The sequence below is a fragment of the Stegostoma tigrinum genome, chromosome 29 (assembly GCF_030684315.1).
Source record: "Stegostoma tigrinum isolate sSteTig4 chromosome 29, sSteTig4.hap1, whole genome shotgun sequence".
Lineage (NCBI taxonomy): Eukaryota > Metazoa > Chordata > Chondrichthyes > Orectolobiformes > Stegostomatidae > Stegostoma > Stegostoma tigrinum.
In genome coordinates this window covers 19,443,669-19,459,509 of record NC_081382.1, presented here as the reverse complement: position 1 = coordinate 19,459,509, position 15,841 = coordinate 19,443,669, and the positions used below count along the sequence as shown (strand labels likewise).

Sequence of the window (15,841 nt, the reverse complement as noted above, 5' to 3'; positions counted from 1 at the left end):
GCTGCCGCTGTCACCTCCTGGGCCCACCGTTTCAACAAAGGAACCCATCACTGTCAACGCTCTGGGTGGGAACCAATCCCACCGTTGTCAACTCTCTGGGAAGGATCTGCTCCCACCGCTGTCAATATTCCGGGAAGGAACTTTTCCTACCGCTGTTGATATTCTGGGAAGGAACGGCTCCCAATGCTGTCGATATTCCGAGAAGGAAACACTCCCATCACTGTCAATATTACGGGAAGAAAAACCCAACCGGTAGAATCTTATCGGGGCCTGAGTGTGATAGGTTATGACAGGATTTATGACAGAAACTGATACAAATTCTGCGGAGGTCTTTCTCAATATTGGAAGCCTGTTGTGCTTTTCTTTGTTTTTGACAAATAGTGAGAAAAGTTTGTTGCTAGGCGGTGCACACTGTCAATTAAAGGGGCTTATAGCTTGTTAAACATCTTACTCATGGCGCAAAACACCTCATTAATCTTCAGCCTCCTATCTCACCAAATACGTCAAATAGGCCTCAAGAAATTTTAACATGGAAATCAAAGCAAATAGCTGGCAATATCAGTGATAATGGGAACTGCAGATGCTGGAAAATCCAAGATAATGAAATGTGAGGCTGGATGAACACAGCAGGCCCAGCAGCATCTCAGGAGCACAAAAGCTGACGTTTCGGGCCTAGACCCTTCATCAGAGGCTCTCTGATGAAGGGTCTAGGCCCAAAACGTCAGCTTTTGTGCTCCTGAGATGCTGCTGGGCCTGCTGTGTTCATCCAGCCTCACATTTCATTAGCTGGCAATGTCATCTTTGTTTGCTCTAATGTCCTTTATTTTGGACACTGGGTACACAAATATACAGCCACGCTTTATGAGCACTGGCCATATGCTATAGCTTCAGACATTGGCATCTAATTTGTGCTAGCCTCTAAGAACAATCATAGCACATCCTCAAATCACTTACACAATGCTTGGCATCTTTGCCAGATGATACATCTGTTATATGTATCAATTAGAAATGTGTATTTCTGTTGGTTCTTCTCCTGAAGCTATTCATGCTGTTTGAGAAATATTTTCATATTTCAGGCAGGCATTTGCAGATAGATCATATCCAAGAACAGTGCCACATGGATATATTAAAAAATTGAAACAAAATCAGAATTATTTTTAAACAGCATATAAATCATACTTGGGTTGTGCAAACTATATATCAGAATCCCCAGCATCTCTCTGAAATCCACAGAAAATTATATAAAGCTACCCCATTTCATGATCAGCCAGTAATGGATTTTGGTTTGTCTGTGTGTTCATTACATTTTTCAATGTAATCTGCAGTGCTGGAATTTACCCAAGTGATCTTAAAATTGTACATTTTGTGTTTGCCTTATTCATCCTTATATGCAATTTGCATCACAGCCAAGCTGCTGATGATTTGTTTTCATACTGTCCTAGTTGTTCAAGATAGTTTTCATATTGAAATTTGTCCATTTTACTCTGAGTGGATCACCCATTGTAAGGCAGAGAGTGGGACTTGTGACGTAGGGTTGGAAAGTGAAGTAAGTTTTCGAAGAGAAAGGAAAGCTTGGAGAAGTCTCTAAAGATATTAGTTGGTAGCTCATACAAAAAAAAACCTCAAGGTAGTTCTGACACGACATCTGTGATCTCTGTCATCTCTGTTTCACTGATTGTCCCTTGGTTTCCTGTTCTTCCTGAGCTCTCTCAGGTCTTTTTGTTCTTTTTGCATGTCTTCCTGTTCTTTTCTCTTTCGTTAACCTTTTCTGCTTCATTTGGCCTCAAGTCTACTTTTCTGTTCAGAGCTCTGTTTTTTTTTATCGAATTGAATGATATTTGTCACATTTGTCAAAAGCATGTGATGTTGTATTTAATTAGGGGTAACTGTTCATGTTTCCTAAAGGGCCCTATGGCTTTATATGACAATTGACAAAAGTTTCAGGAGACCATTGCCAAGACTGGTTTTATATCCCACCTTTTTAAAAAAAGATTGTTAAAATTACAACAACTGCCATGGTAAGATTTGAACTATGTCCCTGGATCACTAATTTCAGTGACAATATCTACACCTCCCTGATATCAGTCAGTATCAAAAGTGTTCTTTTGGTCTGTATCCAAATATAAACAGTGAACAGAAGTGATCCAATAATTGAAGACTGTGGGATCTGAATGTCCACTCTCAAACACACCACACGGAAAGTGTCTCAATTCCCCATACAGTTTTCTTCTCATGTAAACTAGTGTTTAATTCGGTTTTCCATCCACTCTCTAAATTTGTACCTGGTTCCGTTGCTGATTGCAGTCTAAGTATGATCATTAGTGAGATTTGGTTTCACACAATCCATTATTCATCATCTCAAGGACAGAGCTGGTGTAACCTGACAGTAGTATGTAAATCTCACTGCTTACATCTGTTGCTTTTCAGGTGCTGAAAGGTTCCAAAAAGTTGATTCTGTCTGTGCACTCAGTTGGCCGTATTCCAGGAGGCTACATCACCAACCACGTCTACACCTGGGTGGATCCACTGGGCCGCAGTGTTTCCCCACCATCCAACCTGCTCGAACACAAGAGCAACACACGGCGGATGAAGGAGAGCGAAAAGAAGAGTAACCTTCAACTACTCCGAGATGGAGATGAGAAGAAGGTAATTTGTAATGTCCTCTGCTACGTTCAGTAAAATGTTTTTCTGAAGGATTGTGGGTAAAATACTTAGATCCATGCTGGATGGTTCTCAATTGGACTTTTGTGTTGGAGTATCCCCAGCCCACCAGTTTGAATGACGTCCAGACTAATGGGTGAAGGAAGAAACAGAAAATGCTTGTCATTCTCATGAGGTGAAGTAGCATCTGGGCAGAGAGTTAATTCCATACATTGATGACCTTTCTAATCTGGTGAACGTCCTCCCTCTCTGACAGTTAGATCATAAGATCATAAGATGTGGAGCAGAAGTAGAACATATGGCCCATTGAATCTGCTCCACCATTTAATGAGATCATGACTGATCTGATAATCTTCAACTCCACTCTCCTATCTTTTCCCCATAACCCTTGATTCCTTTCCAGATTAAAAATCTACCAATCTTAGCCTTGAATATACATAACAACCCAGCCTTGTCAGTCCTCTGTGGTAAGAAATCCCTCATGTTCATTATCCTCTGAGAGAAGAAATTCCTTCTCATCTCTGTCTTAATTATGTGACTCTTTATTTCTGAGATTATGCCTTCTGACCCTGGACTCCCCCATAAGGTGAAACAAATTTCTCCTATCTACCCTGTCACGAGCCCTGAGAATCTTATAAATTTCAATAAAATCACCTCTCATTCTTCCATAGTTTGAGTTGGGACTGATTCAATCTTATTCCTTAGGGGTGTGAACACACTACCTCATAACTTGGCTTGAATTTAACAGCCTCAGCTGGAGACATCACAAGAATAACTAAATGAACAGTGTGGGAGGCAGCAAAAATCATCCTATCAAATTTGGAAGTACAAATCTTAATTTGAGGATGAAATACATTATTGGAACAGAATAAAAAGGGTTTTATTTGCACCAACTAAAATTTAGCCTCTCTGAAAGCATTGAATGCTAATACTGTGAGCGAGGCATAGAAAAATGTTCACTTCTGCATCACTTGACTTCTGTCACCATGATTTGCAATCGAATATGTTAATATAGAATATACGGTGAAGCATCAATATTGGGTGGATCTTTGAAAGCTGTATGATGAAAGATGAGTTGGGTGGAAAGATTTCTTTCACTAAATCAAAGAATGTCATTGACCATTTCTGAAAATTAGTACCTTGAGAAAGGAATACAATCACAGATAGAGCCGTGGTCCCCTGGGACTGTCTGATTGTGTGTTTTATCTAGTCAATATCTGAACCGTGTGGATATGGTAAATCATGGATTTGTTGCCCTGGATGTTTTATCATTGATCTAGGCAACATTAGCATATTATAATTGGCCTTAGAAGTCGTGGTGCGCAAAGAGATGAATTTGTGAATATTCTTACTCCTGCGGGCTGTTCAGCGATCAATTCCAGTTGGAAATCTGTGTCTGTGAAGACTAATTAACAAATAACTTAGCTCTTCCTGCTTACAGTTCAATAGCACATGCTAAACAAATCATTTTAGGAACATATGAATTTCAAGCAGGAGTTGGCCACTTGGTCTTTCCAATTTCCACAGGATCTTGTATGTTTCAGTGGAGTCAACTTTTTTTTATTAAGCTCCTGTAGCTACAAGTCTAGCCTGTCTAAACTTTCCTCACAAGCCAATTAGTCCATGCCAGATATTACTCTGTTATATGTTCTTCAATCTGTTTCTATTGCATTTACATCCTCCCTTAAAGAAGGAGACTAATACTGTGTCCAAAGTCCAGATGTCGTCTCATCAATGCCCTATTTAACTCCCTACTTTTTATATTCAATTAGATTAGATTAGATTAGATTCCCTACAGTGTGGAAACAGGCCCTTTGGCCCAACAAGTCCACACCGCCCCTTGAAGCATCCCACCCAGACCCATCCCCCTATAACCCACACACCCCTAAACACTACGGGCAATTTAGCATGGCCAATCCACCTAATCTGCACATCTTTGGACTGTGGGAGGAAACCGGAGCACCCGGAGGAAACCTACGCAGACACGGGGAGAATGTGCAAACTCCACACAGACAGTCGCCCGAGGCGGGAATTGAACCCAGGTCCCTGGCACTGTGAGATTGCAGTGCTAACCACTGAGCCACCGTGCATCCCATAAATTACCCCTACAATTAACAATAATGTTCTGTTAGCTTCCTAATTACCTGCCGTACTAGCATACACCCTTTTGTGATTGATGCACAAGGACACCCATATCCTTCGATATTTCAAGTCCACTGACTCTGCTTTCTCCCCACAGATACCACCAGACCTGTTGGGTTTCCCCAGCAATTTCTATTTATGTTTCAGAACTCAGTTCTTTGTTTTATTCTTTCTACATCTCAGCGGTCTGCAATCTCTCACCGTTTAGATGGAATGCTTTGTGCTTATTTGTCCTGCCAAGTGGACAATTTCAAATTTTCCCACATTGCAATTCAATTACCAAATCTTTTCTGCCCATTTAACCTATCTATATCCTTTTGTAGCCTCCCTATTTCCTTTTCAAAAGTTAATTTCCTAACTATCTTTGTGTCAAGAGTAAATTTGGCAAGCATAACCTCCTTCCCTTCACCAAAATCATTCTTATAGATTGTAAACTGTTGAGATTCCAGCCCTGACCCCTGTGGCACACATTTGTTACATCAAGCCAACCTGAAAAAAAAATTATGACTACTCACTGTTTCCTGTTAGCTAGTCAATCTCCTACCAATTTGTTACCTCTATTCCATGGGATTTTGCTTTTCATAATCACCTTTGATGTGGCATTTCTGGAAATAATAAACCCTCCAGTTCCCTTTCATCCACAGCACATATTTCTTCTTCAAAGAAGCCCAATAAACTGGATACACATGACTTCCCTTTCACAAAGCCATGTTGACTCTGCCTGATTACCTTGAATTTTTCTGAGGGCCCGACTATGACATGTCTAATAGCAGCTTCCAGCATTTTATCATTGACAAATGTTAAGCTAACTGTTTGGTAGTTTCTTGCTCTCTGTGTCTTTCCCTTTTTGAACTAAATATCTATATCTTCTAATTTCCAATCCAATGGAATCTTCCCCAAATTTAAGAAATTTTGAAGAATTAAAGCTAACACATCCACTATCTCATTAGTCTCTTCTTTTTGACCCTAAGATGAAGTGTATCAAGACGCGTAGACTTCTCAGCCACATATAAATGCAATTTATTTCGTACTAATTCCCTGGTGACTGCAATTTTCATGAGTTCCTTCTTCTCTTCCATTTCATGATTTACAGCTATTTCTGGGATATTCTTGTATTCTCTGTGGTGAACGCCAGTGTAAAATACCTGTTCAATTCACCTGCCATCTCCTTCGTTTTCAGAGAAAATGGGAACTGCAGATGCTGGAGAATCCAAGATAACAAAGTGTGGAGCTGGATGAACACAGCAGGCCAAGCAGCATCTTAGGAGCACAAAAGCTGACGTTTCCGGTCTAGACCCTTCATCAGAAAAGGCTTTTCTGATGAAGGGTCTAGGCTTGAAACGTCAGCTTTTGTGCTCCTAAGATGCTGCTTGGCCTGATGTGTTCATCCAGCTCCACACTTTGTTATGTCCTTCTTTTTCACCATTGATTCATCAGACTCATTTTCCATTGGACTAATGCTTTGTTGGTCATTGCTCAGCTTTATGTTAAGAGTAATAGAGGTAACAAGGTGTGGAGCTGGATGAACACAGCAGGGCAAGCAGCATCTTAGGAGCAGGAAAGCTGACGTTTCAGGTCTAGGGTCTAGGTTTCGAAATGTCAGCTTTCCTGCTCCTAAGATGCTGCTTGCCCTGCTGTGTTCATCCAGCTCCACACCTTGTTATCTCGGTTTCTCAAGCATCTGCAGTTCCTATTTCTTATGTTAAGAATAATGCCTGTTTTGGACAAGTCACTAAGATTGTCTGCTCCTCTAGACCTGCTCCTGAGCACCAAGTTATGGTCTTTGATGAGGAGAGAATAGTATAAATTTGTAAAAAGTAGTAACAATAGAATGTGGTGAAAGAGAATCCATGAGGAAAAAGACCAAAATAATGGATCAGCAAGAATGACAAAGGAAAGTTGAAAGAAGAATAAGCAATGTGGCTATTAGAGAACATGGGCAGAACCTGGAGAAACAGGCATCCAAAACATTGAGCTGCTCTCAGGGGACTTTTTCTTTAAAAATCAGGAACAAAAGCTGAAGTTAGCTGGAATAGCTCAGCAGGTCTGGCAGCATCTGTAAGAAAAAATCACAGTTGTTGTTTCGGGTCTGGTGACCCTTCCTCAGATTTTTCTTTAATTTGATTGTTCTGACAGAATGGATCAACTGTTTGCTGTTGAAGATGTGAAAAGAAACAGCGAACCACAATTTAAGGAGACTGACAGTAGAATCAAAAAGGACATGACAAAAGCCTTTCTTTTCATTTAGACATTGACTAGGATCTGGAATCCACTGCCCCAGAATATGATGGAGGCAGATTTAGTTATGGGCTTAAAAATTGAATTTGATGATTATCTGAGGATAACACATTTGCAGAACTCCGGAGAAAAATCAGGGAAGTGAGACTGGCTTAGTGGTTCTTACAGCGAGCCAAAATGTATATGAACGGCCTCCTTCCACACTGTAACCATTCTATGATTCTAAATAGGTAAACCTCTCTATTACACTTCAATTCAGAGGCAATTCTAACCAAAACTTAATTGTCAGTCATGATTTCCAAAATAGCTCAGTTACTGCCGCTCTACTCATTGACAACTTCTTCCAGCTCAATGTTGTCTGTCCACAATAATTTTCTAGTTACGTTTCTCATTCCTACCCCTAAACCACACTGTTCTCTTTTTTTGAGGAGCTTCTGTTACCAGCAGTTTGAGATTTTGTTGAATTTGTCAAACCCATGCTTGTCAGATATCTGGTGACTAACTGAAATGTAGTAATTAATGGAGGGGTGGTAGGAATATATAAACATGTTGAGGTCAAGGTCATTTCAAATGACAAAGTTGCCAATGAGATCTCAAACATCATATGTACCAGATTACCAAGTCTAATAACAAGAGTATTCTGAGATATTCTATGATTGATAATGATTGACCTGCCAGTCTATTACTGAACAGAACATAAAATGGGAGATCTGTCACTTGGATCGAGATAATACTACAAACCAGTAGCCCAGGCTTCTCTGGAATGTATTGATTAACTGCAGCTTCGACTGGATAACCCTAAGCAGTAGTGGCGGGCACATGTGACCTTGGCTTGGTCAACCTGTGCCTCAGTTCTCTGGAATTATGCATTTGAGAAGCACATTCTTCTGCAGAAAGAGTCTGCTATGCATATCATGTAAGCAGATGTTCCAGAATATGGATTTTTCAGTGTCTCAGTTTGAAGCCAATTGAACATAGTGGTGATTTCTTTATATGTCAAAGACCTCACAGACCACAACTGACTCTTTCTAATGTACTGTCTGCAAGTCACACACTGGAGAATTGTGTGGTTGTAAGGATGCGTAGAAGTGCAGTATGCCAAGATTCAATATTTTCCCTGCTTCAAATAAATAAAATATTACTATGCAACATTTACCATTTCTTATGTGGTGAGTCTAATGCTGTACACATTATAACTTTAAGCTGAACTGTCAATATTTGTTAGTGTTTTCAGAAATAAACGATGCCATACTTTACATGATTATTAGTTTAGATTTTGTGACCTGTACAATTTTATGAGTCTTTTACGAGTGTTGTGTGTCCTTATTCTAATGCAAATAAGAACAGTTCACTCATCTGCCAATGTCTGTGAGGAGCAATGGTGATAGTGTTAGAGACATAGTATATGGAAAGAATGATAAACTCAATGAGTTAAAAAGAAAACACTGTACAACTGATGAAATATTCATGGTTACCATGGCGAAGTTGCTTTAGCTTTGAAAAAAAGTCCACACTTGGAATTTTCATTTTCTCCATGTTTTCTCTGAAGTTTAACCTTAAAATCACTAATGTGATTGTCCACATTGGACACCTTAATAAACTGTCTGGAGGTATTGTGTAATGAATCACCAAGGAAATTGTTAAAAATAAGTGACATAATAATGACAGCCACAATAGGATATAAGCAAACCAGCTACTGGACTCAATGCTACAGTAAGTGATGAACAAATCTCACATGGCAGTGTCTACCTCACGAGTATATAAAACAACGGCCTTTAATGCTGCTTGTTCTTTTTTTTACAAAGAGTTATACTTTCAACCATTCATGTGATGCTAATATTCTTAAAGATAAAGGTGACATTCCTGAGAGATTACCATTGCCCAGAGATCAAACAGTTTATTTTCAGCATTAGATGTTCATTATCAAACTCTGCTCAATGGGAGTTATAAAAATGAATTACTTCCATACAGTGCCTTTCACAACCTCCCAAAGTACTTTACAGCTAATGAAATCCATTTGGAGCAAATTCCCAGAATCAGCAATGAAATAGTATTTTTTCATATAGTCACAAATGTGGGTGTCACTGAATGGGCCAGCAGTTGTTACCCTTCATTTCTTGCCCTTGAGAAGGTGGTGGTGAGTTGACTTCTCAAACTGCTGTCTGTTTTGTATAGGTTGACCCACAATGTCATTAAGAAGGGAGCTTCAGAATTTTGACACAGTGACACTGAAGGAATGCCAATGTATTTCCAACTCTGGAAGTTAAGTGGCTTGGAGGGGAACTTGCATTTGATAGTGTTTCTATGTATCTGGTGCCCTTGTTTCTCCAGATGGAAGTGGTCATGGGTTTGGAAGGTGCTGTCTAAGGAACCTTGGTAAGTTTTTGTAGTACATCTTGATGATGATATACACTGCTGCTACTGAGTATTGAGTTGGAGTGACTGAATATCTGTAAGTGTGATGCCAGTCAAGACAGCTTCTTTGTCCTGGATAATGTCAAGTTTCTTGAGTGTTGTTGGAGCTGCACCATCCAGGCAAGTGAGGGTTATTGCCTTACACTCCTGACTTACGCCTTGTAGATGATGGACAGTCTTGGAGGCATCAGAGGGTGAGTTTCACTGCAGGATTCTTTTTATATGGCTAGGCCAGTTCAGTTTCTGCTCAATAGTAACCCCCAGGATGTTGATAGCGGGGAATTCAGTGATGGTGATATAATTGAATGTCAATGGGTGATGGTCAAATTCTGTCTTGTTTCAGATGGTCATTGTCTGGCATTTGGGTGCTGCAAATCTTGCTTGCCACTGCTCAGCCCAAGCCTGAATATTGCCCGAGTCTTGCATGCACAGCTTGATCAGATCGTGTGTTTGAAGCAAATTGAAGAACTGTAGATACTAGAAACAAAAACAGAGATTGAAGTACTACACTTGCCCCCACACCTCCTCCCTCACCCCTATCCCAGGCTCCGAGATGACTTTCCATATCAAGCAGATGTTCACCTGCACATCTGCCAATGTGGTATACTGCATCCACAGTACCCGTTGTGGCTTCCTCTGCATTGGGGAAACCAAGCGGAGGCTTGGGGACTGCTTTGCAGAACACCTCCGCTCGGTTCGCAATAAGCAACTGCACCTCCCAGTCGCGAACTATTTTAACTCCTCCTCCCATTCCTTAGACAACATGCCCATCCTGGGCCTCCTGCAGTGCCATAATGATGCCACCCGAAGGTTGCAGGAACAGCAACTCATATTCCGCTTGGAAACCCTGTAGCCCAATGGTTTCAATGTGGACTTCACAAGCTTCAAAATCTCCCCTCCCCCCACTGCATCACAAAACCAGCCCAGCTCGTCCCCCCTCCCTAACCTGTTCTTCCTCTCACCTATCCCCTCCTCCCACCTCAAGCCACACCTCCATTTCCTACCTGCTAACCTCATCCCGCCTCATTGACCAGTCCGTCCTCCACGGACTGACCTATCCCCTCCCTACCTCCCCACCTCTACTCTCTCTCCACCTATCTTCTCCTCTATCCATCTTTGGTCCACCTCCCCCTCCCTCCCTATTTATTTCAGAACCCTCTCCCCATCCCCCTCTCTGATGAGGGGTCTAGGCCCGAAACGTCAGCTTTTGTGCTCCTAAGATGCTTCTTGGCCTGCTGTGTTCATCCAGCTTCACACTTTGTTATCTTAGATCTGGCAATATCTGTGGACAGAAAGCACAATTAAATTCCAGTGACTCTTCTGCAGATCAGTTCTAAGGAAGGATCACAGAGCCCGAAGCATTGACTCTGCTTCTCTCTGCAGATGCTGCCAGTCCTGTTGAGTTTCTCTGGAAATTTCTGTTTTTGCATCTGTTTTTAATTGTTGATTTAAGGGTTAACTATTAGGCAGGACATGGTGCTCTTTTTTGAAACAGAATCTTTAAGTCTAATAGAGTTGAAGGACAGATCTCCCCTTGGAACAGCACATTAATGACTCTGAGAAAAAAAACAATTAAACTGGTAAATGAAACATACAAGCCTGAATAGAAAGCAAAATTCTGAATAGTATTTCCAGTTAGACCAGTATGCTTCATTTACCAGTATTAATGATTATTTTACTGTTTCTTTTCCTTCAAGAATATAAACTCGGATTATGTATTCAAGGATTGGAATGGGTTTAATTTCACAAGCTTCGGAGACAGAGAGAAGACTGCTGTGTCTGAATCACAGGATATAGCCTACTACATCAACCAGTGAGAATGATGATTGACACCAGTAGGTTTGAAATATATTAAAGTCACTTATCCAAGATGTGAATAGGCAGATGACCTGCTCTATGAAGAGGACCAGCTGAGAATCAATTCCTTTATTAATTCCTTATGGACTGAGCTGCAGGATAGTGAAGCTCCATCTATTTAGTTAAAGGTGAAAGCTTATGTTGACTCAGCTGGCTGTATATTTTAACTCTGCACATTGCGAGACCTTGCTGACTATTTCCTTTCTAATTCTAAAACTCAAAGGCATTACAGACAGTTCTGAGTCCTGGGTTTATTCCTTTGAATATTTATTCCTTTAGATATGTTACATTTATTGGATTCTGCCTCAAAGAAGCATTGCTTTTTTATGATGAAGGCGGTTTATATATTATTGTAAATTGTACAATTGGCTAATTGTTATACATTAGTCTGGAATTCTGTCACTTTTTTTCAAACTAAGAGTGGCATCATCATTTTCTTATCAAGAAATTTAAGTGTATTTGTTTTCTACTTGTTTAACAGTGAAGTATTGACACTGAGCAAATGTCTTTGATAGTTTGCACAGCTGCTTTCCTCTGCTGTGTTAAGATGCCCTTGCAGAGATAATACCGAAAAGTTAGATGCAGCCCTGCTCAAAGTCACCTGAGAGTGATTTTCTTTACCAATTAATTTATTTTTTGTGAAATGCTCTAGCAAAATGGAGTCAGTTTTGGTACATCTGCTAATGTGGCACATTGCGTCCACTGTACCCGTTGTGGCCTCCTCCACATCGGGGAAACCAAGCGGAGGCTTGGGGACCCATTGTGGCCACCTCTCCAATGGGGAAATCAAGTGGGGGCTTGGGGACCACTTTGCAGAACACCTACACTCGGTTTGCACTAAACAACCCAATCGTGAGCCATTTCAACACCACCTTCCATTCTGCAGACGACATGTCCATCCTGGACCTCCTGCAGTGCCACAACGATGCTACCCGAAGGTTGCAGGAACAGTAACTCATATTCTGCTTGGGAAGCCTGCGGCACAATGGTATCAATGTGGACTTCCAAAGCTTCAAAATCTCCCCTCCTGCTACCACATCCCAAAACCAGCCCAGCTCGTCCCCACCTTCCTTACCTGTCTTTCCTCCCACCTATCCCCTCTTCCCAACTCAAGCCCCACCCCCATCTCCTACTTACTAACCTCATCCCGCCCCCTTGACCTGTCCACCCTCCCTGAACTGACCTATCTCCTCCCTACCTCCCCACCTACACTTATCTTTACTGGCTCCATCCCTGCCTCTTTGACCGGTCTGTCTCTTCTCCACCTATCTTCTCCTCTATCATCTTCTTTCTGCCTCCCCCTCTCTCCCTATTTACTTCAGAAACCCCTTTCCCTCCCCCATTTCTGAAGAAGGGTCTCGGCCCAAAATGTCAGCTTTCCTGCTCCTATGATGCTGCTTGGCCTGCTGTGTTTATCAAGCACTACACCTATTATCTCAGTTTTAGTACGGCTTATTTTCTTTTAAAATCCTGTCTCCCAGCACACCCACACAGAGGTCTGTACATAATGACTGTAATTCCTTTTTTTTTCCACTATGCTGGGATAGTATGGCTGTCAAATTGAACAAGGGCTGAAAATGAGTTTATGAATCACAAGATAACAAGGTATAGAGCTGGATGAACATAGCAGGCCAAGCAGCATCAGAGGAGCAGGAAGGCTGATGTTTTGGGCTTCGAACCTTCTTCAGAAAATCACAATGCAGGATTACTCCATGCACATAGGTGCTGCCGCAACACACATGCTGCCTACCAATGTAAATGATCATAGCCTACAGTCAATGCTAAGAAGACAATTGACAGAATATATGACTGAGGAGGGGTCGCAAAATCACAAGAGGATAGCGAGAGTTAAAGATCAGTTGCCAAGTAGCATATGTATAGGGGGATGCACAATTTGATTGGAGCAGGAGCTGGAAATCATTCTAAAACCTTGACGTGCTTTAACCAAACGGGGATGCACTGCACCCATGTCTGCTGCCACACCTGCAGGCTTCAAGCAACAATTTCAACCAACTTGAAAAACAATGAAGCACCCTGACAATTGCAGGAAGAGCCAGCAGAATTCAACCCTAGTTGAGGATCTATTTACACGGTGCTAGAGGGCAGTCTTTATTGCTGCTGATTGCATATGTGCAATCATGGTTAAGAGAGGCTGTGAACTGAAGTAATGAGCTCAATTATGTCAACTCAGTGTTTGACACTGACTGATCTCTGACTTGCTGAATTAGGCATCTCCAGTTGATGCTCACCAAATGGTATGTGGTGTGGTCAGACTGAGGTGTTTACGTGTGTCCAGTGTGGACACTGTCTTGGAAGTAAAATAGCACATGCAACCTTGCAAAACTAGGCACAATAGAATCCAAGTTTTCAGCCAGGAAATTTGAATTCCAATGTAGTAGGGGGAAGTCACCAATAATTTCTCTGCCTGTATATGAAGAAACTATCATACCCTTTTCTCTCCTGCAATGGAATTAAGTAAAATGTACCTTTGACACATCCATTACGATTTGAAATGCAATATTTTACAGGGCACCACTAATGAGCATTTAGCAGACAAATCACCAAAAGATTAACACAACTTTGTATGCTAATATCAGAGGAGAAGCTCTTTGAAATGGCCTTAATACCTTAGCACAGAGTAAAAAAAACAAACAATTAAAGAGCAACAGGCTAATTAAGAACACAGAACAAATCTGTAAACAGAAATGAATCTTTGAAAAATTTATAGGTGTTCCTGAAAGGCAGTAAAACTCGATTTACAAAGGACTATCAAGGATATTCTGAGCTTTGATTTTTAAAAAGTCTTCAGTAAGTTTCTGCAAACGAGTGTTGTTGATGAGACTAAAATATTACGGCCAATGTGAGAGAGACTGGAGTAAAGAGAAGCCTTACAGAGGTTGTAATAGTGGGGGCTCAGGGATTGGAGGGGGTGTAGGATTCACGGTTGCTGACCACCATGCTGACAGCAATCAAAGGTAGATTTGATGATACCAAAGAATTTCAATCAGGGGGAATGACCCTATCATATGGAGTAGGAAACAGATTTTTTTCACAAGCAGCAACAACACACTCCTGGTCCAAAAGCAGTGCCAAAGAAGCATTTACTTCTTCCATGTGGCAGTTCTCATATAGTCTTGGAAAAGTAACAAATGCCTGGAGTTTTCTTTTGGATAGAGTAAAACTCCAATGTTTGTTCCTTGATAAGCTCCTGTACAGAACCAAACTGCTTTTGTTACATACATACTTTATCTATGTATAATAAAGATATTTTTATGAATAAGGTATAGTTTTGAAATTAGACGAAGTTCCTATGTCCCTTAAGATATCAGATTTCCCAAGACCTGGAATATGTGACCTAGCTGTGTCACAGTTGGACGAGAGATGGAATCTGAGGCCTTAAGATATCTAAAGAAATGTATTTTAAAGACACGTTGAAAAGAGTTATCTGCCCTTGTAAGCAGGATGAATGTCTACTCCCACCCACCAATTTTCTCCATTCAGTTACATTTAAACCAGAAATGTGTAGGTTTGAGCCAGGGTTTGAAATTATTAAAATGCTAACAGTTGTTGTGTGATGGAATACTCCCCACTTGCCTGTTTGAGTGCTGCTCCAGCGACACTCAAGAAGTTTGACAATGACCGAGATGAAGCAACCTGCTATATTAGAATCAGATTCACAAACACCATGTATTATTTACAAAATACACAGCAGAAATTCACCAAAGGTCCTTAGAGAGCACCTTTCAAACCTCCAAATGCTTCTACCTCGAAGGACAAGGGCAGCAGATACATGGAACACAATTACCTGAAAATTCCTCTCCAAGCCACTCACCATTCTGACTTGGAAATCTATTGCTATTCCTTCCCTTGCAGTGTCAAAATCCTGGCATTCCCTCCCTTAGGGCACTGTGGGTTTATCTACTCCAACTGGACCACAGCAGTTCAGGAAGGCGACTCACCACCACCTTCTAAATGGCAGCTAGGGTGAGCAATAAGTGGTGGTATAGCCAGTAAGGCCCATATTCCATAAGTGAATTTAAGAAAATCTAACTTGACCTAAACGGATCTGTTCTTGATGGTTAAAATTCATTCCCTTCCCCTGTCTCTCTCTGTTGCTCAACCTGCTGATTGTTCCATGATTTTTACTTTGAATTTCCTGAATCTGCATTATTTTCCTTTAGTTTTAGTTAGTTGTGTAGGTGGATGTCAAATAAAATTTAATTAAAGGAGTGATGTGGGCTTACCTGTTTTGGAAAGAAGAAATGGTCAGTTACAATTGCACCTTAAGCAGCATAAGGACTAAGGCTTCAGATACATGCACTAGAAGGACAAGTTAATTGAAAAAAATAACTTACGAAATCCGAGAATAAGGCTGTGCAGAAGGTGGCCATTTGGCCCAGTGGGTCATCTGGGATATCTCATTTGAAGAGCAGTCCAGTTATTTCCATTCCCCTGCTTATGGCTCAGATCCCTGCACCATTTCTTCTCCTTCAAAGATTGATCCAATTATTTTTGGATGGCAGCTTTT

At 41.0% G+C, this 15,841-nt stretch overlaps 1 protein-coding gene across 6 annotated transcripts in view; it reads left to right on the top strand.

Annotated features, from left to right (window-relative positions):
* The window catches only part of whrna (whirlin a), a 196,482-nt gene that overhangs the window by 54,565 nt on the left and 126,076 nt on the right, over positions 1 to 15,841 (top strand). For all 6 annotated transcript variants that reach the window (XM_048558757.2, XM_059638129.1, XM_048558756.2 and 3 more), the window contains exon 3: positions 2,428 to 2,646. In XM_048558757.2, the coding sequence (XP_048414714.2) occupies positions 2,428 to 2,646 (219 nt within the window). The remainder of the gene's footprint in view (positions 1 to 2,427; positions 2,647 to 15,841) is intronic.